This window comes from Triticum aestivum, chromosome 2A (genome assembly GCF_018294505.1).
Source record: "Triticum aestivum cultivar Chinese Spring chromosome 2A, IWGSC CS RefSeq v2.1, whole genome shotgun sequence".
Classification (NCBI taxonomy): Eukaryota; Viridiplantae; Streptophyta; class Magnoliopsida; order Poales; family Poaceae; genus Triticum; species Triticum aestivum.
Window position 1 is genome coordinate 626,829,629 of NC_057797.1, and position 27,474 is coordinate 626,857,102.

General features: G+C 43.3%; 1 protein-coding gene across 1 annotated transcript; it reads right to left on the reverse strand.

The window, feature by feature from the left end:
- Positions 1–11,540: 11,540 nt before the first annotated feature.
- LOC123189870 (pentatricopeptide repeat-containing protein At1g77360, mitochondrial) lies at positions 11,541–20,582 on the reverse strand. The gene is made up of 2 exons (XM_044602387.1): positions 19,101–20,582; positions 11,541–11,748 (listed from the first exon to the last, which is right to left on the reverse strand). The coding sequence occupies exon 1, from the start codon at positions 20,523–20,525 to the stop codon at positions 19,128–19,130; it is 1,398 nt and encodes a 465-aa protein (XP_044458322.1). The 5' UTR covers positions 20,526–20,582; the 3' UTR covers positions 11,541–11,748; positions 19,101–19,127.
- Between the last annotated feature and the right edge of the window lie 6,892 nt (positions 20,583–27,474).

The following is a 27,474-nucleotide window of genomic DNA, read 5'->3' on the forward strand; positions in this document are numbered from 1 at the left end:
CGATAGTTTCACCAAAAGAAGCAAAGCAATGCATCAAAAACAGAATCTGTCTTAAACAGGACAGTCTGTAGCAATCTGAACATCTAGCATACTTCTGGCACTCCAAAAAATCTGAAAACTTAGGACAAAATAAACATTTTTCATAGCAAGACTGTGCAAAAAGTTTCAGAAGCTTTTGACGTTCCAGTAAAAAATTGTAAATTCACGCACTACAGCCAAAGTTTCTGTTTTTGCACCGCACATACCAACAAACAATCTACTCATCCTAAATGCAAATCTTGGAACAATAATTTTACAACACAAAGGATTTGTACAAGGGTATAATTATTTTTGTTGAAAAGTTTCTGTAATTAAGATTCACAAAGTTTCCATGGGCATGAACAAAGTTCAAGGCTAGCTCCCACTTTCACAATGCTCATCCCTCTCACTTTCACTTTTCTTTTTGTGAAGTTTTAAGTTCCCCTCTATTTTTTTGTTTTTTAAAATTTATAAAAGCACTCAACAGAATAAAATGACTCTCTAAAACTTTCGGGTTGTCTCCCTGGCAGCGCTTTCTTTAAAGTCATTAAGCTAGGCATAAAGTGCTCAAGTAATGGATCCACCCAGATCTCAAGGTATATCAAAGCCAATTTTAATTAACAATTATTTGACATTTAGTAGTGAGCACAAAGAAACATATATCATGCAATGATGAAGTCTAACTCTCTTCCTATGCATCGGCATGTCATAAAAGAACAATTCATGCACATCAAGTAAAGGCCAATACATAGCATAAACAGTTTCTTGCAATTTTATCGTATCGGAATCATAAATAGGTGGAGATGTAGCTCCTCTCTCTCATAATAATTGCAAGTAGGAGCAGCAAGCACATGCATATTATATTCATCAAAATCATCATGTGCAACCGTAAAAGACAACCCATCAATGTAATCCTTAATAAGTGCCAACTTCTCCGATATAGTGTAGTTTGGAGAATTCAAAAGGATAATAGGACTATCATGTGTGGGTGGAATAGCAACAATTTCATTATTAACATAAGGAACTATAGCAAGTTCATCTCCATAAGCATAATTCATATTGGCATCATGGCCACGAGCATAGCAAGCATCAAGTTCATCAAAAGGGGATATTTCAAAAGAATCAACGGGATCATAGCAATTATCATAGCATTCATCCTTCGGTTTGCATGAAGGGAAATTAAACAATGTATGGATTGGAGAGTTATTCTCATCAGAAGGTGGGCATGGGTAGCTAATCCGTTCTGCCTCCCTTTGTTCTTCGCTCTCCTTGTCATCTTTTTCATCCAATGAGCTCACAATTTCATCAATTCCTTCTTCCATAGACTCCTGCAAAATATTAGTCTCTTCTTGGACAGCAGAGACTTTCTCAATAAATATATCAATATTGGAATTGTATTTATAATTTTCATAGGAATATTTAAGGATGGCAAAATTTTCAGGTCTATAAACATCATCATCAAAAGCTTCATACTTTAAAAACAAAGATTCAATTTCATAAGCACCCTTAAAAGCAAAAAATTCTTCTATTCGTTCCACATCATAATAATCATATCTACCATTGGCATAAGAATCCAAGGTTTCATTATCATTAAATTTGCATGAAAAGGGAAGGTGTGGAGCGTTCATCCTAGAGCAACAAGTATAATCATATCTCTGGCATAAATTCCAAGCATACCAATGCAACATATCAATTTGATCCCATAAAAGTTTCCCTTTTTGTGTCGAGCGATAATCCCTAAAGTATTCACGTTGATCCAACGTCTCTCCCATTATCAAGTTGAATGGGGATTTCTCAGGATTATCAAAGTAGTGCACACTATTTTTCACATAACGAGCATAGAGCATTTTAGGAGGTTCCCCATCTCCATGAGTAGCAAGTACAACTAATTTTTTTGGGGTTTCATGTTCCATATCCATAACTAAAGATAGAGAACAACTTAGAACAGGAAATAAAAACTACTTAGTGATAAAGCAAACAAGCACACACGAGAATATTCACCCCACGCTATTGCTCCTCGGCAACGGTGCCAGAAAAAGGTCTTGATAACTCACAAGTATAGGGGATCGTTTGTAGCCTTCTTTGATAAATAAGAGTGTCGAGCCCAACGAGGAGCTAAAGGTAGAACAAATATTCCCTCAAGTTCTATGAACCACCGATACAACTCTACGCACACTTGACGTTTCCTTTACCGAAAACAAGTATGAAACTATTTTGCAAGATAAAACTACAAGTACTTTGCGAGAACAAAACTACGAATAAATTCCAAGGTAATAAAAGTAGATAGCTTTTGTAAACAAGAAAGTCATTTGTCCCTAGGCAATCTATAACAAGTACTGGTAATCATTCTTCTAATTTTACATGAGGGAGAGGCACGAGCTAACATACTTTCTCTACTTGGATCATATGCACTTATGATTGGAACTCTAGCAAGCATCCGCAACTACTAAAGATCATTAAGGTCGTGAAACCCAACCATAGCATTAAGTATCAAGTCATCTTTACTCCCATACGCCATAACCCACTTATCCGTGTTTAGGCTGTTGTCACCCCCGCAACACCGACAATAAGCAAACCATGAACATATTGCCAAACCCTACGGGAGGGGTCCCTCCGTTTGCGCGACACGGAGGGCACCATAGGACAGCACCCTAAATAAAATATACACTCATACCAACCAAGATCACGATTAGCCCACAGGACAAAATGAATCTACTCAAACATCATAGGATAGCCAAATATCATTGGGAAATAAAATATGGAGTTGAGCACCATGTTTAAGTAGATATTATAGTGGGGAGAAGGGAGGTTACACCGCTGCATAGAGGGGGATAAAGTTGGTGTTGACGGTAGCAAGATTGTTGATGTAGATCACCGTCACGATCCTTGCCCTGGCGGCACTCCGGCGCCACCGGGAGAGAGGGGAGAGAGCCTCCCTCCTTATTATTCTTCTTCCTTGGCCTCCCCTAGATGGGAGGAGAGTTCCCCCTCTGGTCTATGGCCTCCATGGCGGCGGAGGGGTGGGAGCCACTTCGAGATTGGATTTGTCTCTCTGTTCCCTTTTGTTTCACGTTCCCCAGATCTGGCCCTTCACCATTTCTTAAATTCCCGGAGATCCGTAACTTCGATTGCGCTAAAAAAATTACACGATTTTTCCCCATAAATTATCTTTCTTGTGCCAGAAGAAGGGCCCCAACTGACTTACAAGGAGGGCACAAGATACCTGGGTGTATCTTGGGCCCTGTGGGCCCCCGTTTACGTTGATTCCACCTCCCAAAATTCACAAATATTCCAAAATAATTCTCCACAGATTTTTATTGCATTTGGACTTCGTTTGATATGGATTTTCTGCGAAACAAAAACATGCAACAAATAGGAACTGGCACTGGGCACTAGATCAATAGGTTAGTCCAAATAAATCATATAAAATGTTGCCAAAAGTATGTGAAAGTTGTATAATACTCCCTCCGTCTGGAAATACTTGTCCTCAAAATGGTTGTGTCTAGACTTATTTTAGTTATAGATACATCCATTTTGAAGACAAGTATTTCCGGACGGAGGGAGTATTGGCATGAAACCAATCAAAAATTATAGATACGACGGAGACGTATCAGTTGTATTTGCAAAAAGGAGGTAATGTTGAAGAGGAAAGGGATGGTGATGATTGTAACAACCCAAATTTCTCAACTATCTAAAGTATTTGAAAAAACAAAAGCATCCTAGGAAACTGCAGCAACATATATGCTCTCTATTTTCTGGCGATGCAGAAAGATTTGCAACTTACCTTTTAGTTGTTTAAATAAAGGTAGGGGTGTTTTATATTTGTTCAACAACTAGGTACATGTTTATTCTCAGGTCAATAAGAGAGGAAGACTTTGTGAGGTAGCATGGAGCAATGTGGTGCCGATAATTTCCCATAAAACTAATAGGGCGTTGTTGACAACTTCGAAGCATGCCAAACTAAACTATAACGTTGTATAATGTTCTTGATTGTCTAAACAATAGTTCTGACAGGAGAGGTCCTGATGGCAGAAAGATTGGAGATGACGTTGAGCCCGTCAGAAGTAAGAATAATTCACTGATTTTTGGTATTCGCCTATTCTTAAGGACTGTTGTCAAGGAAGTTAGAGGAAATGTGTGATTACCCTTTTGGATTGAAAGGAAGTGCTCTAGTGATAAACATTTTCAAGAAAACATCAATTTATGGGGCTTCTTTTGAACTATATATTGTCTAGGTGAGAGCTAGTGGAGTGCTTGAATCTTTTCAACACAGGGATGGCCTTGCTGATGTGGCCTCATAGTTTGGGAATTTTCAAGAGGTTAATAACTGTGATAAGCAAGGTTTTTGGGACACGAAAGTGGTCAGTATTAAATGTGATGTTAGGACTAGGAGCCTAACTAAATTTCTTGGTATATATGAACTTACTGATTATTCTCTCTTATCTAACACATTGTTTTTGAGCTAGAGCAAGTTCTGGAGGAAGAAGGTCTTATAGTTGATGGGGTGGTGATCAAATTGTCTGAGATTGATAGTACTATGCAGCAAGACAAATCACAAAGAGATCCAAAGAGGTTAAAAAATGAGTAGGGGGAACTATTCATGTTCTCGGGAGCTCAAATACTAGTGGAGAAAAAAAGTGCACCTGATCTAGATCTGGAAGAGATGTAGTTCAGTCAAGTCAGTCTGGACAAGAAAATGGAAGAGGAACTTAGACACAAAATGTGGTTGATAAAGAACGATTGTAGTAAAGAAATTCTAGATGCAGAGGCACTAGATAAGTTGAATTTTGACACCAACACAAATCTTGATGGAAAGATGAATGAGAAAGATCTCAATTGAAACAAAGAGGAAGAAGAAGAAGAAAATTATTACACTACAAGTGAATAAATGGAAGAGAATGGCGATCTGGACCTAGGAATAGACGGAGGTGAGATATGGATGTTGAGACACATGTATCCCGATTTGTGGTTCACAATCTCCACCTATGTTGCTGGGTGGTGATTTTAACATTATCCGGAGGCAAGAACAGAGGAATAACAATAACTTTGATGGCAGATGGCCCTTTATCTTCAATGCCATTGTTAAGAACTTAGACTTGAGAGAGAGAGAGAGCTCTATCAGTCCGCAAGTTCACTTCGGCAAACAATTTACCCTCACCGACTAATGAATTGTTGGATTGTGTTGGTGAGTGCTGAGTGGGAGAAAAAATTCTCCGGTGACGGTTTGTGCTCTCCAGAGAAGTATCTCTGATCACACACCTCTTCTTTTGGATTCAGGTGAGACGGTTCACCCGGGAACAAGGCCTCCTTTTATTTAGAAACATCTTGGTTTGAAAGGGAATATTTTCTCGATACGATATGTCATGAATGGTCGAAGGAGATTAGAGGAATTACTAATATTGAGAATTAGAAATTTAAGATTTGACACCTTAGACGATTCCTTCGGGGTTGAGCTATGTGTAATAGTGGTGAGTACAAGATAGAAAAAGATCATCTTCTTGCAATTGTTAACGCTTTGGACATTAAGACGGAATTTGCTCCCCTCTCCGCAGCGGATCTTGAGGCTAAGCGAGGGGCAAACAAATTCTTGGCTAAGCTTTTGTGTGAGGAAGAAAGTAGATGGGCCCGACGGGCAAAAGTAAGATATGTTTGGGTAGGTGCTAATGTGAATTTCTTCTTTGATTACAAATGGAAATCATCATAAAAATGATTTTTTAGCTTAAACATGATGAGGGGACCATTGTGGGTCATGACCATATGAAAGCTTATATAGCTAATTATTATATGCATCGTTTGGCTCTCCAAAACCCAATTTTCCTCTCTGGTTGAAGATGTTACTGATAATATACCTCAACTCTCCACCGAGTAAAATGCTGTGTTGACGACAACTTTCCTAGAAAAGGAGGTTTTTGAGGCCATCTCCCAAATAGAGTGTAATAAAGCCTCAGGACCAGATGGGGTCCCCGCTAAGTTTTATCAACAATGTTGGGGGTCATTAAAGGTGATCTTCTTCCAATATTTGAGGACTTGTACAATGATGATCTTTCATTGTTTTGTCTCAACTTTGGCATCATCACGCTTCTCCCCAAGAAATTGGATGATGTTCGGATTGAGAAATTTAGACCCATCAGCTTGATGGATGTCAAATTTAAAATATTTCCCAAGGTGGGCACAAATAGATTGTATAGTATCACTCATGCGGTTGTACGCCCAACGCAGACGGACTTTATGCCTGGTCATAATATACTTCAGGGAGTGGTTGTCCTTCATGAGATGATCCATGAGCTTCATACTAAGAAACTCAGCAGAGTTATATTCAAGGTGGACTTTGAAAAGGATTATGCCAAAGTTAAGTGGTATTTTCTTCAACAAGCTCTCTGCATGGAAGTTTGTGAGAATGGAGGCAACAAGTCACTTCTTATGTTCAGGGTGGGAGTGTTGGGGTTAATTTCAATGATGACACCATTTATTATTTCCAAACCCATAAGGGTTTTAGGCAAGGGAATACCCTATCACTAATATTGTGGTGGATATGTTGGCTATTTTCATAACAAGGCCTAATGAGGATGGTTGGGTTGGGAGCCTTATTCCGTATCTGGTTGATGGAGGTGTGTCCATCATCTAGTATGTAGTTGACACAATCATTTTATGGAACACAGCCTTCAAAAAGCAATTACTATGAAGTTGATCTTGTGTCTTTTCGAATAACTTTCAGATCTAAAAATTAATTTCCACAAGAGTGAGCTCTTCTGTTTTGGTAAGGACAAAGAAGAGGAGAGTCGGCACATGCGACTTTTTGGCTATGAGGTGGGATCCCTTCCGTTTAAGTATCTTGAAACTCTCATTCTTCGTCATAGGCTTACTAATAGGGAATGGAAAATAATTGAAGATTATTTTGAAAAGAAGCTCGGTAGTTGAAGGGTAAGATTTTGTCATATGGAGGACGACTTCCCCTTATTAGTGTTCTTTTTACTAGCCTACTGATGCATATGTTGTCCTTTTTTGAGATACCTAAAGGGGTGTTAAAAAGGCTATACTTTTACTGGAGTAGGTTCTTCTGGAAATGCAAGGAGCAGAAGTAGAAGTACAGATTTTCTAAATGGGACTTCATGTGTAGGACCAATTATCAAGGTGGGTTGGGTATTGAAAATCTTGAAATAAAAACCAAGTGCTTACTCGACAAATGGCTGCATAAGTTGCTTGCCGGAAGGTGTTTGGAAAGAGTTGTTGCACAACAAATACATGTACTGCAAAACGCGATCCCGAGTTGATGTGAAGCCTACTAATTCATCGTTTCTAACTCTTCCTTTTTTATGTGTGGTTCCTTTAAGGTTGGTGATGCCCAATCGTCGATTTTATAGGAAGATACCTAGTGTGGTGACTCTCCATTAGCATTTCAATATCCGACCCTCTGCAATATTGCATATAGAAAGGAGGCCTTAGTGGCTTTTGTTTTGGACGAAAAACTCACCTAGGCAAACCGTCAAACACTTGCGGTGCGGTGGTGGTTCACCTGCTAGCCGGCGCCGTTTCGGCCAAACCAGCGGGCGACGACGCGTGGGGATCACCTGCAAGGGTGCACAAACGAGGTTAGATGCGGCGCCCACCAAATCGGAAGAAGATTCAAGCACTCCGACGAATCGATTATGGTGACTGTGGCGGCGTTTCATGTTGATTCCGGTGACGGTGACGGGCGGTAAAGGCGCTCAGAGTCGGGCAGAAGGGTGGAGAGGGCCAAGGGAGGCAACGATGTAGCGGCGGGATCGATGGACAGTCATCGGGAGGTGTTGGGAAACGTATTAGAAAACAAAACAAACAATTGCCCTACGAACACAATCCTAGGAACACTATGAAGATGCATTAGAGGTTTAGATTGGATTGTTACCAACTTCGAGTTGCAACAAAAGAAGAGTTGGTGTAGATCATCGATGAAGTCCCTCGAAGCGCTCAAGAACGATCCTTTAAAGAAAAGACCAAAAGCACGACCTCTCTACAAATTGCAAGCGTACGGGCTTCACGATCCGGTAGTGGTTCACCATCCAGAGCTAATCATCGCTGGAGAATTATAGGAGGGAGAAGAGAACCTCATTGGGCTTCTCTATTATGAGGATTATAGAGAACTAGGGATGATTAACTATGGACGGTGAAGCGTTGTCGGATCATGAAGCATGTATGCTAGCAATCTGTAGAGAGGTCATGCATTCGGTCTTTTGTTTGAGGGATCATTCGTGAACAGTTCAAGGGACTTCATCGATGATCTACACTCTTGTTCCACTTCAACTCGAAGTTGGTAAAAATCCAATCTAAAGATCTAATGCATCTTCATTGTGTTCCTCTGATTGTGTTCGTAGGGCAAAAAAATTGTGTTCTGTTACGTTTCCCAACACCTCTCGGTGACCGTCCGCTAGCCCCGACGGTACGTTGTTGCCTCCCTCAGCCCTCGCTGCCCTTCTTCCCAACTCCGAGCCCGTACACCGCCCGTCGTCGTCGCCGGAATCATGGTGAAATGCCGCCATCGTCGTCATAGTCGATTCCTCGGATTACTTCGAATCTTCTTCCTATTTGGTGATTGCTGCATATGACCTTGCTTGCGCACCTCCTGTAGGTGACTCCCATGCATCACCGCTCGCTGGTCTGGCCGAAACGATGTCGACTGGTAGGTGCACCACCATCGCACCACAAGTGTTCGACGGTTTGCCAAGGTGAGTTTTTTCGTTCGTTTCATTTTGAACTAAGCCATTTGGATTGGACCTAGACGGTTTAATTGAAGATGAATAGGTTGTGGGAGATGGTCTTCAAGGACTCGTCTTCATCCGAATAGGAAGAGGACGATGAATACTTTGAAACCGTTCTTGGCATGATTTTCAATGATGATATTCTGTGGTCTAGGAGAGGATCGTAGTTTGCCTGCATACACATCAACCATGATAGAGCGGAGGGCCATGCCAAGATCATGAGAGACTAATTTGATCCAAACCCAACCTATCCAGAGAAGTACTTTTGTCGACGCTTTCAGATGCACACAAGTCTTTTTCTGGCCATTGCAAGCTGTTGAGAAGTATGATGACTGGTTCAAACTTCAAAAAAATGCAAGCGGAGAGATAAGTGCAAGTCCTCTGATGAAGTGCATTGCGGTTGTATGAGTCATGACATATGGGTGTTCGCCCGATGCAATTAACGACTATGTCTGCATTGGTGATGACACATTCTTAGAGGTTGTTCAAAGGTTTAAAGGTTTACTAAAGTAGTGGTCGATGTTTTTGGACCAGAGTACTTAGAGGACCCAACGAGGAAGAAAAAAAGGTTGATGACAGAGAATGAAGCAAGAGGATGGCCAGGGATGCATGGATCTCTTGACTGTATGCATTGGACATGGAAGAATTATCCTGAAGGGTGGAAGGGTCAGTATAGAGGCCGCTGCACTAATCTAACGATCATTCTTGAGGTAGTTGCAACGAATTGGATCTTTGGATATGGCATTCGTTCTTTGGTTTGCCTGGCTCTCACAATGACTTGAATGTGCTGTCGAGATCACCACTGTTTTCTAGGCTTATTATAGGAGATGCTCCTGCTTGCAACTATTCGCTTAATCGGCACGACTACTCAATGGGTTACTACCTCGCAGATGGCATCTATCCCCCATGGGCGACATTAGTCAAAACAATTTCGCGCCCAAAAGGTAATAAAAATATTCACTTTGCCCAATGTCAAGAAGCAGCTAGGAAAGATGTGGAGAGAGCCTTCATTGTGCTTCAGAAGCACTTTGCACTTGTTCGTGGCCCTGCCAAGTACTGGAGCTCAAAGGTTCTATGGCAGATCATGACTTGTTGCATCATATTGCATAACATGTTCATTGAAGATGAGAGAGATATGCCTGAAAACTTTCGGTACATCACTAACGAGACTCTGGTTGAGCAAGAGTATGATCCAAATAGGATCCAGGCATTCCTGGAAGGGCATCGCAGGATCGAGAACTGACAAGTTCATACCCAGCTCAAAGAAGATTCGATTGAGCATCACTAGCAACTTCATAGCACTTCCTAGTTGTGTCATTTGCTACATTTGAACCATTCGGTGTGTTTAAATTTGAATAATTTAGTTTGTAACTTTGAATTTGGTTTATAAACTTTATTCGTGATTTGCTTGAACCTTCATATTTATATTTAGTTTCTATATGTGTGCTAAGATGTAGTTGCAATGTAAATTAGAATTGCATAAGTTAGAAAAAAACAAAATTGTACTCCATTATATTGAGGGGACCGGCTAGGTCCGACCAAAAGTTAGTTGAGTAAATACTTCACTAAGATTTGCTCGGACGGATCCTCCTCTATTTTACACAGGTACTTTAGAGTTGGCCTTAATTCAGAAAAAAAGGAGTATTGTCATACTCCGGATCAGACACATGGTCCCAACTCGAAAGCCCGGGACTTGGCCGGGAATTAAACACGCCTGGTATCACCGTTCCTGCGTTCCAGCGCCCATTCAACATGAAGCATCACCAACCATCACATACCCCTCCGACAGCAGAGACCATTTGGCAAATGGACCTTTGGTCTCACACCTGCTACCTGCTGGTGACTCAGGCCTAAACGGCTGCTGCATTACCATATCCACATAGGTCTTGATCTTCCTAGCAATTCAACGTGGGTTGGAGTAGGTGTGCGTGTTGTTGAGTGCGATCGCAGTCACACCCAGCGGGCGCTGAACATGGAGTCCAACAAATTTTGCGCCCTATCCAGCCGCCCCCTAAGATCAATCATTGGATAGAACTGTTGGTGCTACACTGCTACATGAGTACATGCGCATGCAACTCGGGCAAGAACGGGTGCAGCCTGGCCATGGATTACTGTACGCACAAAAACAACAAGGACCGGCCAGACCAACCCACCAGTGGAGATGACACAACTAATTTTTCTGAGCGGCTTTATGGCTGAGATGAGCCTGACGGCTCGAGTCCTATTCAGGCAGAATTATTTGATGCGTTTCAGCAACCGGGCTAGCAACGAAGGACGATGCGTTCCTTATCGTTTCAAATTTGTTTATAAAACAAAGCGAGAGTTCACTTCCATGTCGAAAGGGACAGATCATCTTGCACACTGTCCACCGAACGTGTGGTCTGTTGGTAAAACAGGATGGCATAACAAGGCAACAGCTCCATCGAAATCGGTGTGATTCTAGGAAAATTTAAAAAAAAAACCCAAACCCATTTCAGACTGACACTCGATTTACAAGAATGGTGAGCTGGTTCCACTTCCACAATAGGAGTGCTCTTCCGAAAATATGGGAAGTGAGGTTGCCTGTCCCAGTTCTGTGCAACACTGGTGGTGCTCTTAATTGGTCGTCAAATGAGCTCCTAATAAAAACTGAAAATATGGGGAGTATCAAAACCTATTTGGGCATTCTACCTGGGAAAATAGATTACTGTACTCCTGAATCTACCTCGGTTTTTCAGAAGCTTTTATATTTGAGCAAGAAATGAAATCTCCCTATTCCTGTCCATCAACAGTCAAACAAACACTGCAGAGGAAAAGGCAACAGACTACTCCAGTTAATGCGAAAGTACAGCATTACAGCTATCTCAGAAACTGCTCTTCCATGCCAAGTACAACAGTACAATGCTATACTTCCAGGAAACATCTACCATACAACCACCTGGTGCAAAACAACATCTACTTCCATCCACGTTCCACTTTGAAACCCCATCCTGCAGCTTCTCTGTCTGGCTCGTTTCTGCAGAGGAACCAAGGAGAGTTTAGCTAGCCAAAGATTAGAACAGAAAATGTCAACTTCTGGTCATAAGGCAGTTGATTCCAGAAAGAGGCTGCTACACTGATTTGATGCTCTTATCCATGCCAATGAGTCCAGCAAGTGAAGAAATAATTAATGCTCTTATCCAAGCCAACATGAACAAGATGATTTATTCTTTCAAACAAAACAATTTGACGGGTATTTTGAACGCCCATGTTTTTACTGCTACTACTATGACCAGGTTATAACATATGCTACGCAGTCACTACCTGTGGTGCACTCCTGCACTATAGCGGTTCACTCTTATCCTATCTATGTATAATAAAATTTCACTCTTAAATTCATACTTCAAGAGTAATTAAACTGAGAAATATGACAGACAATAATTAAAAAGTCAGAAGAAAAGAGGACAAACGCTACTATTCACGTAAGTAAAACTGATCTTTCATGTATCTTCAGATTAGTTTTTTTTTTCATGTAAAACTCCACCATCATAAAAGTAAAACATAATGATTTGGACCATTTGGTGCTTAAATCGGAAGTTGATTGCTTGAAAGCACCACAAGAGGTGCCCAACTTATGTTGTCCAGGTTAAAACACTAAAAAAAATCAGCTAAGCAACAGAGTCACATAAATACACAAACCTGAACTTAATAACAGACATTCTAAAGAAGTGGGCATGCTAAAATTGACAGTGGTGCATCTTTGGTCCAATTCCACCAACAAGCAAGCCACGCAAGACAAAAAACTAGCTAAGCTGACATTTGTCCAAAATAAAAACATCACCTCTTCCTCTATTTCTCAGCCGTTCTCTCTCCCTCATTCAACATATCTCTTTCCCACTCTCTCACCTTGCCTGAGACAGATGCTGGTGGCTGGCCGTGTCTATGACCCAAGCAACAGCAATAAAATGAGAGAGCGCAATGCAGTCAAATGGGGCAAAGAAGTAGGGGCGTACATGCGGAACTAAAAAAAGAAGGGGGGGTGGGGGTGCACTTTGCTCTACCACTTTGCCTCATTTAGATTGGTGGTCAAACACTTTGCCATGTTTAGGCTGTTGAATTCACATTTTGCAAATTATTGGACTAAACTGATCCAACAAGGCAAGTTTGTGAACCTACTGTGCAGTTTACTCCCCCTACTTGTTTATTAGCGCCAAGACATATTTGGCATAATCAGCAAGGAGAGAATTTAGTGAAGCTAGTCTTAAGAATATACTCTTGCCAGTGTAGGAGGCTAGGTTTTTACCTCAGTGCCAAAAAAGCAACGGCTACTTTCCCATGTACAATTGCGTACTGCTTAGTCCACCACATATATTAAACAAAAAAATGAGCCCATATCCCAAACCAACAACAAACCGTCGACTTTGACAGATCAAGCGGATCCCGTGCCACTGCCGATCCCGCATGCTCCTCTATATACCCCTTAACGATTCCCCTCAATATAAGGTTGCCACTGTTGTGTTTTTTTTAGCTTGTCGAAGCTACCATACCCTACACTTCAAGTGCTACCAAGGGAAGGCCGCATTCCTGCCATCATAAGCCTCGTGGAAGAACAAAATATGGGAATATATACATTAGGCCCCTATGATTAGCAGGATTCAAAAAGCACCATGAAAAAACACAGGAGTAGGAAAAATATGGGAGTACAATGCCATGACTTCCTGTATCCAGTAGGTTTGACAACCATAAGAATTTGTACCAATGAATGCTTGAGTGTACCATAGGAAAACGACAATAACTTTTCTCAGAAGCATGAGACAGTAGGAAATGCCCTAGGAAAAAATTAAAGGGATTACGGTCCTACTCCCTCCGTCTGAAAATACTTGTCATCAAAATGGATAAAAAGGGATGTATCTAGAACTAGAATACTTCTAGATACATCTCCTTTTATCCATTTTGATGACAAGTATTTCCGGACGGAGGGAGTACAAATCAAACAGCCTTCATAATAAGAAAGAAGAAAAATCCTATGGATACAATCCTAAAAGATACTTTGAATCGAAGAGAACCTTAGATTTAATTCGGCTTTATTCATTAGGTACTTATTAATATCTACCATGCTTGTTTCTTAAGTATATGACTTCAAATTTAGGTTATTAATGTAGAAATTCTAACTCATATATTAAAGTGTGTATAACAGTGCGTGCCGAGCGGGGGGTATTCGATCGCCCCACAAGGTCCTGCCATCAAGGAGTCGACCCCTAGTGGCGTCAGCTCTCGAATCATGGTGTTGTCCTTCAGTGCGGTTTGGTACAAGCGGTCACGTCTTGCAACGGGCATATGTGCCTAGTTCCCTACAATGACAAAGGCGCCCACAACCATACGACAACGGAGGTTCCAAGCATTACATTTGGGTGGCACGACGTTCTACTCAGATTTATTATAAGTTCAGAACCAAGATCTTTAAGCAAGGGGCTGCTGTTTGGCGCTCACCCACCCGCTTATTCTCTGGCGGGTCACTTTCCGATTAGCGGCACTTTCCAGCTTTGCAGTCACGCCTGATCAAAATTTTCCTTTTTGCTAAGTTTTAGAAATTGCAATATCAACCGTCAAAAAATCCAATGTCCCACGTTTTAGAATTTTGAACTTGCTGGAAGTTCAAATGTTCAAATTTTCAATATTTTGGCAAATTCTGAACTTTTGGAAATTTTAAAATTGTTGTCTTTTCAAAAATTCAAACTTCCAAAAAATGGACTTTCAAAACTTTCAGAAATTTCAAATTTCCACAAGAAAGAGAAGACCGGGGAGAGTGTCACATGGATGGGTCCATAGGAGTTTCATAGAAGAGAGAAAAAGTTAGGTGGGCCCTGCCGCTTTTGGCTGCCCAGCAATTTTCCCCACCACGCAAGGTCACCATCTAATAAAACGCCATCGTTGATCACGTGAGATATTGATGGAAGCCTTAATGTTGTGTGAATGTAGGTTGAAACATTAACTACCTGTGACCACAAAATTGCAAGATGGCAAAAGGGTATCTACTTATCTGTGTTTTCATAGAAGAGGATATAGGGATGTAAGCTAGGCGTGTTGCGTACATGGTTGCCCATGCGTCGAGGGAAAGATGATTCGGCACTTGCCCATGATGCGCATGTCCTAAAATGGGGCATATTTGCCTACTTGCGCATGGTCGGATGGTCCCGTATTTGGGCAGTTGATTCCCCTAGGCATGCCGCCCCAAATCTCCCTAAAATGGAGTCATACAACTACCAAATAGGGAGTCCAAGGCGTGTGCATCAAGATGATGGAGATGAAGGAAGGTGGCCACCGACTAAGATCATGGACTTGGGTGGTTGATTCCCCTAGGCATGCCGCCCCGAATCTCCCTAAAATGGAGTCATACAACTACCAAATAGGGAGTCCAAGGCGTGTGCATCAAGATGATGGACATGAAGGAAGGTGGTCACCGACTAAGATCATGGACTTTTTCAACTCGCAGGAACAAGGACTCGTCCGACTCCAGAAACCCTAGAAGCATATAATAGCTAATTAGCATGTCTCACCTAGACATTCCGTCTAGGTCGTCCACCTTCAACTTCGGCAACTCGGCCTCCAACTCGCCAGACACGGCATTGTGCACCCGGTTGTAATCTCTATTGGATATAAATCCTATATAGGCAGGAGTAGGGTTATTGTTCATCACGCGATGGCCCGAACCTGGGTAAAGCTTATGTCTTGTGTCCCTCTGGTAACCTAAGGTGACGACCCCTGTCACAAAAATCTACGTACATTCCTTGTGTTGTTCTTAGTAGGGATGAAACCGAATCGGATTCGGATGGATAATGCTCATACCTTATCCTATTGCATATTTATTGTCAGATTCGGGAGCGGCGCCGATGCGAGTTCAAATAGCGGATTATGGAGATTAAAACATGGTAAGGTAACGGAATGGATCCGGATAAAAAAGGTCATATACCACATGCATATACAAGAAATATATAAATGCTTTGCCCTAAAGTTATAAATAAACAATGAGCAAGTATTAATACTTATACACTTTAAACACACATAAAGCACTAAAATATACTAAAATAAGCCAAATAGATCACTAAAAAGCATGTTTCGTCTCACAAGCAAAGATAACATTCACATATTGCTATTTAATACTTAAAACTTCTTCATACATAAATTGTATATCCATTTTTAAAAGGTCGGATTATCCGACTAGGAAAAACGAACTATCCTACGGCCTGGTATATTAGTACCATATCCTATCAATTGGACTCGTATTCAGACCGGATTGTGTTCAGATGTCAAAAAGCTCTTACCGTATCATATGAAAACGGATTCGGAAACGGTTTCGGTCGGAAATTACCCTAACCACTTTCATGTTGCAAACAAACATCGACAACATGAAAGTGTCAGTCATGCATTCCACAGACAAGCATAGACACTTGACATGCTTGTCAACGGGAGGTGCCCACTGCCCATGGGCATGCCTTGAAGCATGTTTACCCAAGAACAACACAACTAAAACTGAATGCAAGGGTTCTAGAAATCACATGTGTTGGGCCTCTGAAGAAAAACTTGGTCGTTCGTTTACAATGCAAGAATGCCGCAAAAAAAAACAAGTGAAGTCATTGTGGATTCATGGTTCTAGGAATCAACAATGCCTAAGTGAGGCAATGACACAGACGAGATAGGGAGCGCATTGTCACTGCAAATGGTAAGGAGCACAGTACATGATATCCCCGTGGAGTTAGTAGCCTAGTCACATGACATTGTGTGGAGACATCACAAGAACGACCTAGTTTCGTATGTCAATGAAAAATACATGTTGGCAGCTAAACGAGTGGAGCACACACAGGAATTGGCACAACGAGCAATATCAAACCCATGCCCACAAGGGTGCTCATCACCCACTCATGGCAAGACAATCATGCCTATGCGGCTATGCCTAAACCCGATGGGTATCCATGTTCGAGGGTACCTATCAGGTCATCTCGGCATGTACAAATAGTACCATATAAGTCAAGGTTCACAAATACATGTGATACATCCATGATGGCCAACATGTCATATGAAACAAAAAATATTTACTTAATTATTAAAATATTACCCGTGTAACTAGTTGCAAACAAATTAGACACATGTCCAACCCATGACTAAGGGGGTCTCCAAGGGTGTTGGTCAAATGGTGTCCCCTAAGGGGACAAAGTGGTAAACAACGACACCTCAAATCCCCCTGCCCTCGTTTTCTTAGACTCAAATTTTCATCCATTTGCAACAATCAAGAACAATTCAACGGTAGATATATCATGACAAACAATTTTAAGATAAATTATGCATGACAAACAATTCAATCAAAGTTCATGATTCAGATTGAACAAACCAAATGAAACAGTGTACATCGTCATTTTCATGGCGTGCATTGATGTTGCTAGGCATCCGGCGGAACCCACTTGAGTGCATCGGCATCCATGATGGTAGTGTCGGTGAACATGACCCTCGACTCCTCGATGAACCTTGCCAGTCCAACTTCCTCTCTTTCAAGTGCAATCCTCCCCATTCTCAATTTCAACAATCTTTGTTTGTATCTCCATGAATGTGTTGAACCTTCCGTCCTTCTTTTCTTCCTTCATTCTATCTCTTTTGGCACATGCCATCTCTCCTTCTCAATTTCATCTATTCCTTCTTTGGGCGGCCGGACGTGCAAGTGCAGGTATGAGCATGGCATGGACGCTAGCTAGAGGAGCTGCCGCTTGAGCCTTTTGCTTGGTGTTGTGCTTTTTGCGTGCTAGGCTCTCCAAGTTCATCCCAAGCATGGCCGACAGTGCCTCAAACATCTTGGAGTCCATGTCGGACACATCCGTGTGGCTGGATAGATCCATGTGGAGGATGGACTGGGTAGTGGACTCAAATCGAGGTGGGAGCACGACGATCGAGCTAGGGAGCGGCAGCGGCCGTCGGGGTGGGGTTACGGCGATGGCCACCGAAGTGAGAGATGGGACGCGAGCAAATAGAGTGGAGAAGGAAGGGTGGAGTGGGGACGGGGAGGGGTTCCGGTGTATGTGGCCTACGTGGCGGACAGACCGGACTCCCCTACTCCCCTTCATTTGACACTACGGTAGGGGATTTCGAACTATGAGTCAGATAGGGCCGAAGTAGGGAGCCCGCTGGAGGCCTTTTCTGTCTGGAAAGCCCGGTTCGGATGAGCACGAGGGAGTGGGCGATGCCATTGGAGATTGTCTAACCAAGTTACCAAGGGCCAAGGGCAAAGAATCGTACCCATACTCTACCCATGGGGAAAAATTGCGAAATACCTATGGGCAAATTGCCATCTTGGGTTTCCATGCTTGTGCGTGTTTACCTTCCAAGCATAGCTTTTTGCCACAAACATAACCGCAAGTACAAACTAGGAGTCTAGGAGTATACCTTTCCTATTGGGGTTTTACACATGGGTAATGTGGTTATCATGTGAGATGGGTGTCCCTGCGATGGAAGGACAACAAAATTTTGCTCATGCACTAGTAAACGGAGGTATAGATGCGGGCTAACAATTCTTTTGTTACGAATAATAAACAAGAGCCAAGACTATACTTCCAACCACCAAGCCTTTCAAGTAAACCTGGGCATCCTCCAGGTCGGGCCTGGTTCAGGCCGGGCTTTGCAAAGCCTGACCTCAAATCCCAAGCCCAGCCTGGCCCGGCCCGAAACACATGAATAGTGTACTTTTTAATTAAAATAATGAATTTGGGATATTTAAATGATATATTATACCTATATGTCTACTGAAATAGTGATTTATGCCCTGTTCAGGCTTTTGGGCCGGGCTTCAGGCGGAAAAACTGAGCCCGGGCCAGGCCCAGATGTGCCCCCCCCCCCCAAGTTAGGCCTCTTTTCCATATTCCAGAGTTTTGCGTTTCTTTTTCCTAGGGTGTCTCAACATCTATATAAGGTGAGACCGGCTGTTGGATAAAGTAGAATGAAGTTGTCTAATTTCTCCCGTTTATCAGCCATCATCCTCCTCAAAATTATCCTCTCTTCCTCCAACCCCTAGCCACACCATCTCCACCCTCCCTAACCACGGGACATAGCAGAAAAAGTCAGACTTCCCAAAATTAGGCAATGCAACTGCTAGAGTCTGCCTCCTTTCGAACAAAACTTCCAAGCAGTGGAGCCTGACGACTCATGGTTTCTCAAAATGAATATATAGCCGATAGGGCTAACAATATATAGGCCACGAAAGTAGTAATCTGGAATAATAGTTAGAAGTAGTTTAATTACCTTGAGGCCTAATGAGGAAGTGACATAAGGTCATGAAAATTGGTAGTTTCACACAATAAATGGCAATCACCAAAACAACCAGTGGCATCCAAATGAAAGAAGACATACCTAATGAATTATACCATCAATGTGTTGTTACCGCCGCTTCAACCTTCGTGCAATTTGGTCATATGTGTGATGCCTCTCAGCCTTGTAAAATGCTCGCTTCATTTTTTCAATGGTGGGCTGGGGCAACTCAATTCCCATGTCAAGCATCTGATCGGTATATTTCTTCACCTCGGCGAACCTGCTAAAGTCGAGAAGCCCAGCTATTAGCTCTTTGGCTGATTCCTCAGCCGGAGTAATTTGGTGCTCCACGATGCAGTGCCACACGTCAACTGCGGCAGATGGGTTAAACTCCTGAGAAAATAAGCTGATAGCAGCAGCACAGTTGGAGGCCGAGGGCAGCTGCTCGTTCTTGCTCATCTCCGCGAGGAAACCTTCAGTCTCACGAGCCTTGCGCTGCTTGATGAGCCCCTCAAGTATGGAATTATATGTATCAGAATCTGCAAAGACCCCATTTAAGGGCATTTCATCGAGCATCTGGAAGGCGTAGTCGGTGTTACCGACACTAGAGCAGAGGCCAATTACGGCGTTGTACATTGGGAGATTGGGAACCAGTCCGGCATCCGAGACCATAATTTGCCAGATAGCAATAGCATTGGCATGGTCTCCCTTGCGGACGACAAGGGCGATCGCGTTGGCAAAGAACTTGAGCCCCGGGAGGCAGCCCTTGGTCCGCATCACCTGGAGGAACTTCAATGCCTCGTTGAACTGGTCCCCTCGCACAAGCGTGGAGAGGAAAGCATCGTAGGCAGGCATGTTGCTGGCGTCCCACCCGACGCGAACGACCATCTCGCCGAAAGTGCTCTTGGCGCGCTGGACGTTCCCCTCCTTCTCCCACGCCTCGAGCAGTATCGCGAAGGTGTCCGCGTCGGGCGCGACCGTGGTCTTGTAGCGTTCGAAAAGCTCCCACGCGGCCTGCCCGCCGCCATCCCGGCGGCACATTGCGGCGAGGAGGGAGTTGAGGGCAACGGCGTCCGGCGTCACGCCGTGGCGCTCCATGACGTCGAAGGCCATGGCGGCTTCCTTGAAGTTGCCGCGCGCGCAGTAGGAGGCGAACATGGAGGCGAATGTGGCGACGGAGAGGAGGCCGCCCTCCTGGCTCATGGAGAGGACGGCGTCCCACATGGGATCGAACATGGCGGCCTTACCGAGGATGTCGACGAGGAGGTTCCAGGCCAAGGGGGTGAGCTGCACGGACGCCTTCGCCCAGCGGAAGAAGCGGACGGCCGATTTGGGGCGCTCGTAGCAGGTGGTGGACTTGAGCACCTGCTCCGCGGCCTCCGCCGTCGGGCCGACGCCGCAGGAGGTCAGCGCCCCCTCCACCTCCCCCATCGGGACGCGGCCGAGGATGTCGAGGAACGCCTCCACGCGCTGGGACCCCTCCTCCCCCACCCCCTCCCCCTCCGTGCTCTTCTCCGTCGCGCTCATCGGCGGCGGCTGTGCTTTCTTCGATCTGCAGTGTCCCCCTCTACTTTCCCCCTGAATCCTACTCCTACTGTCAATCCTAATTTTGGCCCTCCTATCCAGCGTTTGGGTTTTCTATCTATACCTGAAGAAAAACTGCGTGTTTGTAAAATCCTCAAACTCTCAGTCGTCACCTGGCGCGGCTGAAATCTGGCCTGTTTATTGGTTTGGGCGGACAAACCCACGGCCTGGCTAACTTCGTTTCGCATCCTGGCCCAATAATGTGCGAACGGGGTGCACACGAAATCACTGATTAAGCAGCACTTCATCTCAAAAAAAAGGAGCACTCCTTGTACCCTTAAGAAAAAAAAAGCATTCTTTGAAAAAGTCACTCCCATCTTTCCAGGTTGCAACAAGCGGCGGACTGCATGTACGCCAATTGTCGTAACCTGGGAGTTTTTTCTTTTTTTCATAGATTCATTTATTCAAAATGTTTTATCTCTTAAACCGTGTCCAAATCTTAAAACAGTCACCGTTGGATTCCTCACTTCAAGATTTTCAAAACTAAATCCCATGTTAATAGGTGACAAATCTTTCTTTAAGAAAAAACCAAACCGGAGCAAATTTGTGCCTCTCACGGAAGAAAAAAAAAGAAACGTGTTTTCTTTTCATTTTCGATCGGTCGTGCCTTTAGCGGAAGCAAAAAAATGTGTTTTTTCGTTTTCGAGAGGCACGGTCATGCCTCTCACGAAAACAATTTTGTGACTCTTGTGAAAGAAAAAAATATAATTTTTTCCAAGAGCTAAGAAAGACCAGTGGAAAACCGAAAAGCCGAAAAACCCCATCTAGAAAGCAGAAAATGCGTGTAAAATAATTCAAAGGAAGCGCCCACAGGGCGACACGTGGCGGCAGCTAAGAGCGTGCCCCCTTGGGGAGTCTCCCAAACGGGCGCTCCTTCCTTCATTGCTCCCTCCTATGCAGCGGTTCAGGCGCTAGCGAAACCAACTGGCACCCAGGCGCCTCTCTGAAGGGCCGGCCCGTCAGACGCGACCAGGCTCGTAGCACACAGCCTCCCAGCTTCTTATCCCTTAGACTAGCCACAGTGGGAGTAACTTCAGCAGTAACATCGGGTCCAACTCAGCAAATTTGCTTATGTGGCAATGAATTAATGAGGAGAGAGCTAGTTGTAGTAACTTAGCTAGTTACTGTAACATCACATGTCCCAATGCAATATGAGTCTATAATATAATAAATGAACCTTTGCATGTTACCACACTTAAGTTACTACTCACTATGAAGGTAGTAACATAGTCTAGAAAAATATGTATGTTACTAATGTATGTTACTCTCCATTGTGGCTAGTCTTAAAACATGCCGCCCAGCTTTGTTCGATCGGGTCAACGTCAATCCGTTGACCTTTGACTTTCCTCAAAAAGTAAAAAAAAAGTAAATTGAAAAAAATTACCCATTCAATAAAATTTCTTCCATTTTGGAAAAAGGTTCACAAACTGAAAAAAAAAAGATCATAGATTTCCGAAAAGTTCATGAATTTCAAAAAATTCATCGATTTGAATGTTCACAAATTTCAAAAAAAATATCACCGATTTGAAAAAAGTTCATCAAATTGAAAAATAGTAGATCGGTTTGAAAAGAATTATCAAATTTGAAAAAGTTCATTTGATCTTGGAAAAAGTTTCATCTAATTTGAAAAAAGCTCATCAAATTTGAAAAAAATCACAAACCCAGAAAAAAGTTCGATGAATTTAAAAAAAATGTTTGTTTAATTTAGAGAAAGGTTCACGAATACGAATAAGTTTATGGATTTTGGAAAAAAACATCAACTTTGAAAATAGTTTATCGATTTTGGAAAACAAATCACTAATTTCAAAAAAAAGGACTTGAGGAAACAAAGAAGAGAGAAAAAAAGAAAAAAAAGGAATAAAACCCGCAAACTAAAGGAAGAAAATAAAGTAGAAAATGGTAATTCTACAATGGGTAATGTTTATACACGGCGCACCGGCCGAACGGTTACGTTGGTCGCGCGCGAAGCGTTCGATAAAGGAGCGATCCTGCGGCCCAGCGCGCTCATCCCCCAGCAGGCCCACCTTATCCTGTCCTGGCTGTCTTCGTCCTCAACCTGTCTCCTTTTTCGCATCTCCATGGCTTCTCGTCGCCAATCTTGCGCGCTATGGGCGAGCCTTTCAGCCATGGACACGGCACCCTCAAGCTTGACCTCTCCCCCTCCTTTATTTCCACCTCCCCACCAGAACCCATGGTTTTGCACGCCCTCACCCCCGCTGCCGCACGGCCCACCCCTGCTACTACTCCAAGTTTTCTTTTGTCGGGCTTCTGCAGTCGGTGACGGCGCTGAGAGCGATGACCTTTTTCTTGCTTCAACCGAAACAGACGCTGTGAAAGGAGACGAGGGCAGTGCTACAACCAGCAACGCCGGAAGCTACAACCGGCTTTGATGAAAGCTACAACCAAACAGTAGAATGTTGGAACCAGAAACAAAAAAGCTACAAACCACCCGTAGAGTGTTACAACCCTTGACAAAAAAGCTTCAAGCATATATAGAAAAGCTTCAACCAGCCACTGTCAACTGAAAAAGTTGCAACTGTTTACGAAAAAAGCTTCAAGCTTAGGTGAAAAAAGATTCAACGGAAAGATATACAAAGTTTCAACCGGGCACTGCAAGATAAAAAAAAGTTGCAACCGTTTACAAAATAAGCTTCCATCGTAGTTCAAAAAAGCTTCAATCGACACGAATGAAAAGGTTCAACCTGCAAAAAAGCTTCAACCGGACATGGGAAAAGCTTCAAACAGTGAGATAAAAAGCTTCAACTGGCGTGCCAATGGTGCGAGCGACGACATTGAGAGCTGCGAGCGGTGGCACGACAGTACAACAACGGGGTGTGCTAAGACGACGGGGGCTGCTAGGTGCTGCATCGACAGAAGGCGTCGGCGTGCTTTTAGTGTTGGGGAACGTAGTAATTTCAAAAAAAAATCCTACGCACACGCAAGATCATGGTGATGCATAACAACGAGAGGGGAGAGTGTTGTCTACGTACCCTCATAGACCGTCAATGGAAGTGTTGACACAACGTAGAGGAAGTAGTCGTACGTCTTCCCGATCCGACCGATCCAAGTACCGAACGTACGGCACCTCCGAGTTCTGCACACGTTTAGCTCGATGACGATCCCCGGACTCCGATCCAGCAAAGTGTCGGGGAAGAGTTCTGTCAGCACGACGGCGTGGTGACGATCTTGATGTTCTACCGTCGCAGGGCTTCGCCTAAGCACCGCTATAATATTATCGAGGAGTATGGTGGAAGGGGGCACCGCACACGGCTAAGGAAACGATCACGGGGATCAACTTGTGTGTCTAGAGGTGCCCCCCTGCCCCCGTATATAAAGGAGCAAGGGGGGTGCGGCCGACCCTAGGAGGAGGCGCGCAGGAGGAGTCCTACTCCTACCGGGAGTAGGACTCCCCCCCTTTCCCTGGTTGGATTAGGACTTGGGGGGAAGGAAGAGAGGGGGGAAAGGAAAGGGGGGCGCCGCCCCCCCTCCTTGTCCAATTCGGACTTGGGGGGAGGGGCGCGCGGCAGCCCCTAGGCCTCCTCTCCTCTTTCTCCACTAGGCCCATTAAGGCCCATTAGGTTACCGGGGGGTTCCGGTAACCTCCCGTACTTCGGTAAAATGCTGTTTTCACTCGGAACACTTTCGATGTCCAAACATAGGCTTCCAATATATCAATCTTTATGTCTCGACCATTTCGAGACTCCTCGTCATGTTCGTGATCACATCTGGGACTCCAAACGAACTTTGGTACATCAAAATATATAAACTCATAATGAAACTGTCATCGTAACGTTAAGCGTGCGGACCCTACAGGTTCGAGAACAATGTAGACATGACCGAGACATGTCTCCGGTCAATAACCAATAGAGGAACCTGGATGCTCATATTGGCTCCTACATATTCTACGAAGATCTTTATCGGTCAGACCGCATAACAACATACGTTGTTCCCTTTGTCATCGGTATGTTACTTGCCCGAGATTCGATCGCCGGTATCTCAATACCTAGTTCAATCTCGTTACCGGCAAGTCTCTTTACTCGTTTCGTAATACATCATCTCGCAACTAACTCATTAGTTGCAATGCTTGCAAGGCTTATGTGATGTGCATTACCGAGAGGGCCCAGAGATACCTCTCCGACAATCGGAGTGACAAATCCTAATCTCGAAATACGCCAACCCAACATGTACCTTTGGAGACACCTGTAGAGCTCCTTTATAATCACCCAGTTACGTTGTGACGTTTGGTAGCACACAAAGTGTTCCTCCGGCAAACGGGAGTTGCATAATCTCATAGTCATAGGAACATGTATAAGTCATGAAGAAAGCAATAGCAACATACTAAACGATCGGGTGCTAAGCTAATGGAATGGGTCATGTCAATCACATCATTCTCTAATGATGTGATCCCGTTAATCAAATGACAACACATGTCTATGGTTAGGAAACATAATCATCTTTGATTAACGAGCTAGTCAAGTAGAGGCATACTAGTGACGTTTAGTTTGTCTATGTATTCCCACAAGTATTATGTTTCCGGTTAATACAATTCTAGCATGAATAATAAACATTTATCATGATATACGGAAATAAATAATAACTTTATTATTGCCTCTAGGGCATATTTCCTTCAGTCTCCCACTTGCACTAGAGTCAATAATCTATATTACACAGTAATGATTCTAACACCCATGGAGCTTTGGTGTTGATCATGTTTTGCTCGTGGAAGAGGTTTAGTCAACGGGTCTGCTACATTCAGATCCGTATGTATCTTGCAAATCTCTATGTCTCCCACCTGGACTAGATACCGGATGGAATTGAAGCGTCTTTTGATGTGCTTGGTTCTCTTGTGAAATCTGGATTCCTTTGCCAAGGCAATTGCATCAGTATTGTCACAAAAGATTTTCATTGGACCCGATGCACTAGGTATGACACCTAGATCGGATATGAACTCCTTCATCCAGACTCCTTCTTTTGCTGCTTCCGAAACAGCTATGTATTCCGCTTCACATGTAGATCCTGCTACAACACTTTGTTTAGAACTGCACCAACTGACAGCTCCACCGTTTAGTGTAAACATGTATCCGGTTTGCGATTTAGAATCGTTCGGATCAGTGTCAAAGCTTGCATCAACGTAACCATTTACGATGAGCTCTTTGTCACCTCCATATACGAGAAACATATCCTTAGTCCTTTTCAGGTATTTCAGGATGTTCTTGACCGCTGTCCAGTGATCCACTCCTGGATTATTTTGGTACCTCCCTGCTAGACTTATAGCAAGACATACATCAGGTCCGGTACACAACATTGCATACATGATAGAGCCTATGGCTGAAGCATAGGGAACATCTTTCATTTTCTCTCTATCTTCTGCAGTGGTTGGGCATTGAGTCTTACTCAATTTCACACCTTGTAACACATGCAAGAATCCTTTCTTTGCTTGATCCATTTTGAACTTCTTCAAAATTTTGTCAAGGTATGTGCTTTGTGAAAGTCCAATTAAGCGTCTTGATCTATCTCCATAGATCTTAATGCCCGATATGTAAGCAGCTTCACCGAGGTCTTTCATTGAAAAACTCTTATTCAAGTATCCCTTTATGCTATCCAGAAATTCTATATCATTTCCGATTAGTAATATGTCATCTACATATAATATCAGAAATGCTACAAAGCTCCCACTCACTTTCTTGTAAATACAGGCTTCTCCAAAAGTCTGTACAAAACCAAATGCTTTGATCACACTATCAAAGCATTTATTCCAACTCCGAGAGGCTTGCACCAGTCCATAAATGGATCACTGGAGCTTGCACACTTTGTTAGCTCCCTTTGGATCGACAAAACTTTCTGGCTGCATCATATACAACTCTTCTTCCAGAAATCCATTCAGGAATGCAGTTTTGACATCCATCTGCCAAATTTCATAATCATAAAATGTGGCAATTGCTAACATGATTCGGACAGACTTAAGCATCGCTACGGGTGAGAAGGTCTCATCGTAGTCAATCCCTTGAACTTGTTGAAAACCTTTTGCGACAAGTCGAGCTTTGTAGACAGTAACATTACCGTCAGCGTCAGTCTTCTTCTTGAAGATCCATTTATTCTCAATTGCTTGCCGATCTTTGGGCAAGTCAACCAAAGTCCATACTTTGTTCTCATACATGGATCCCATATCAGATTTCATGGCTTCAGGACATTTTGCGGAATCTGGGCTCACCATCGTTTCTCCATAGTTTGTAGGTTCATCATGATCTAGTAGCATGACTTCCAGAACAGGATTACCGTACCACTCTGGTGCGGATCTTACTCTGGTTAATCTACGAGGTTCAGTAGTATCTTGTTCTGAAGTTTCATGATCATCATCATTAGCTTCCTCACTAATTGGTGTAGGTGTCACAGAAACCGGTTTCTGTGATGTACTACTTTCCAATAAGGGAGCAGGTACAGTTACCTCATCAAGTTCTACTTTCCTTCCACTCACTTCTTTCGAGAGAAACTCCTTCTCTAGAAAGTTTCCAAATTTAGCAACAAAAGTCTTGCCTTCGGATCTGTGATAGAAGGTGTATCCAATAGTTTCCTTTGGATATCCTATGAAGACACATTTCTCCGATCTGGGTTCGAGCTTATCAGGTTGAAGCTTTTTCACATAAGCATCGCAGCCCCAAACTTTCAGAAATGACAACTTTGGTTTCTTGCCAAACCATAGTTCAAAAGGTATCGTCTCAACGGATTTTGATGGTGCCCTATTTAACGTGAATGCGGCCGTCTCTAAAGCATAACCCCAAAATGATAGCGGTAAATCAGTAAGAGACATCATAGATCGCACCATATCTAGTAAAGTACGATTACGACGTTCGGGCACACCATTACGCTGTGGTGTTTTGGGTGGCGTGAGTTG